We start from the raw sequence: 1,782 nt of genomic DNA, 5'->3' as shown, positions 1-1,782 counted from the left end.
TAGTGATAGGACATGATGTATGCCCAATGTGTAAAGCAAATGATTATCAATATTTCAATACAATAATTTAGAGCAATTTACAATTTTCTCACTCGACTATCATAATGTATATTATAGCATCTCACATTTTTTCTGGGTTTGATGGTAATGTATATGTTATAGCAACTCACATTTTAATAGACTATGATAATGTTATAGTGAGCAACTCACATTTTAATAGACTATGATAATGTTATAGTGAGCAACTCACATTTTAATAGACTATGATAATGTTATAGTGAGCAACTCACATTTTAATAGACTATGATAATGTTATATAGGAAGCAACTCGCATTTTAATAGACTATAACTGCGTTTCCACTGACAATTGTGAAGGAAAGCTAGCTCTAAGTGCTTAGAGCTAGCTTTATTGCCGAACACGTTGCGTTTACACTGAGTTTTTCTGGTTCCCGAACGACTTTGGTCTCGATCATAGAGTCGCACATTATTGACAGCACGCGATGTACAAGACTATCCTTAAATCGGAAGTACATTATTGCGCATGACCAGTTAAGGTAAACAAAGCAATAATGGCGGCCAATTCGATGTTAACTTAGAAATTTTTAGTTAAAAAGAAGAGAAAACGCAATTCTTACAGTGGATGTAACTTGGACATTCGTAGATACTTGCAGTGACGAAAGAAAGTTCAAATGCTGGTTTTGATTCTGATAAGAATTCTTTTTATCGACACGCCCCCTATTGCCGAACGAGAAAAAGCTGGCTTTTTGTGTTTCCACTGAGTAAACGAAAGCCGGCTTTCATTTGGCCCCCGATAAATTGCCGAACGAGAAAAGCTTCAATTGCCGAACCGTTACGGTTCCCAAACGCTAACGGTTCGGCAATTTGTCAGTGGAAACACAAAAAAGCCGGCTAAGAGCCGGCTTTTTATGTCAGTGGAAACACAGTTATAATGTTTTCAGTATCTTATACTAATATCAGATATTCTCTGGGCGTGTGTGTTTCAATTCGTGAATAACTGTGTTCCCGGATGTTCGGATCACGCTGGTGTTCGAAAAACCACGATTCTTATAAACTGTGTATTCTTACGAAAAGTGAGACCATTGTAGATATGGGGCGGCGTTCATGTTCTCAATAATTGTTGAATTCATAGATAAGTTATCGTGTTCCCAACTTTATCGACATGATGATGTTCTTGAATCACAATATTTCAACGGATCCTCAAAAGTAGGTCCACATGGTGCAAAAATATGACGTAAAACTCCATTCATTTCATTTCAAAAATCGGAAAACAGTTTCATCTTATCATTGATATGTTCAATACCGCAGGAACCGTGTCTACCGTGTTATATCCAGAGAAATTTTTTAATGGCTCACACACTTACTTTTAAATCTTGAACATGCTATCCCGTGCAACTTATGTTCTCAATGTCGTGTTCCATCGCGTTGTCATGTTCCTAATTTATTCGTTTTTTGTTGATCTGTGTTATTCTGTATAGACTAGACTTTGAACTATCTAAAACTCTTTACCGTTATATTCTGAAAAGCGACCAAATGTTACAGATGACGTTCTAGTTGTAACGCCTCGAACAGCGACAGCTCGTCTTCCGGACATAGATTGATATTACGGTTTTTCGATTAACAGACGTGCTCTGTTTACGTTATACAAATTACTATAGTAAGGTAATAGGTTTTGAAGAGCAATACCGGCTCGAAAGTACTGGCGGATTCGAACCACAATGCAGAAGTACCGCTTACAAATTTTTTTACCGTTACCGAGGCTTC

The 1,782-nt window shown here is 37.1% G+C and overlaps 1 protein-coding gene across 1 annotated transcript in view; it reads left to right on the top strand.

Annotated features, from left to right (window-relative positions):
• LOTGIDRAFT_239614 (hypothetical protein) overlaps window positions 1-227 on the top strand; it is a gene marked incomplete at both ends in the record, with an annotated part of 11,385 nt that extends 11,158 nt beyond the window's left edge. The window contains one exon of the mRNA XM_009062539.1: window positions 118-227. Within this exon, the coding sequence (XP_009060787.1) occupies window positions 118-227 (110 nt within the window). The remainder of the gene's footprint in view (window positions 1-117) is intronic.
• Between the last annotated feature and the right edge of the window lie 1,555 nt (window positions 228-1,782).

Source organism: Lottia gigantea, assembly GCF_000327385.1.
Source record: "Lottia gigantea unplaced genomic scaffold LOTGIsca_516, whole genome shotgun sequence".
NCBI classification, from domain to species: Eukaryota; Metazoa; Mollusca; class Gastropoda; family Lottiidae; genus Lottia; species Lottia gigantea.
The sequence above is the reverse complement of the archived record's forward strand: the minus strand, read 5'-3'. Positions and strand labels throughout refer to the sequence as shown.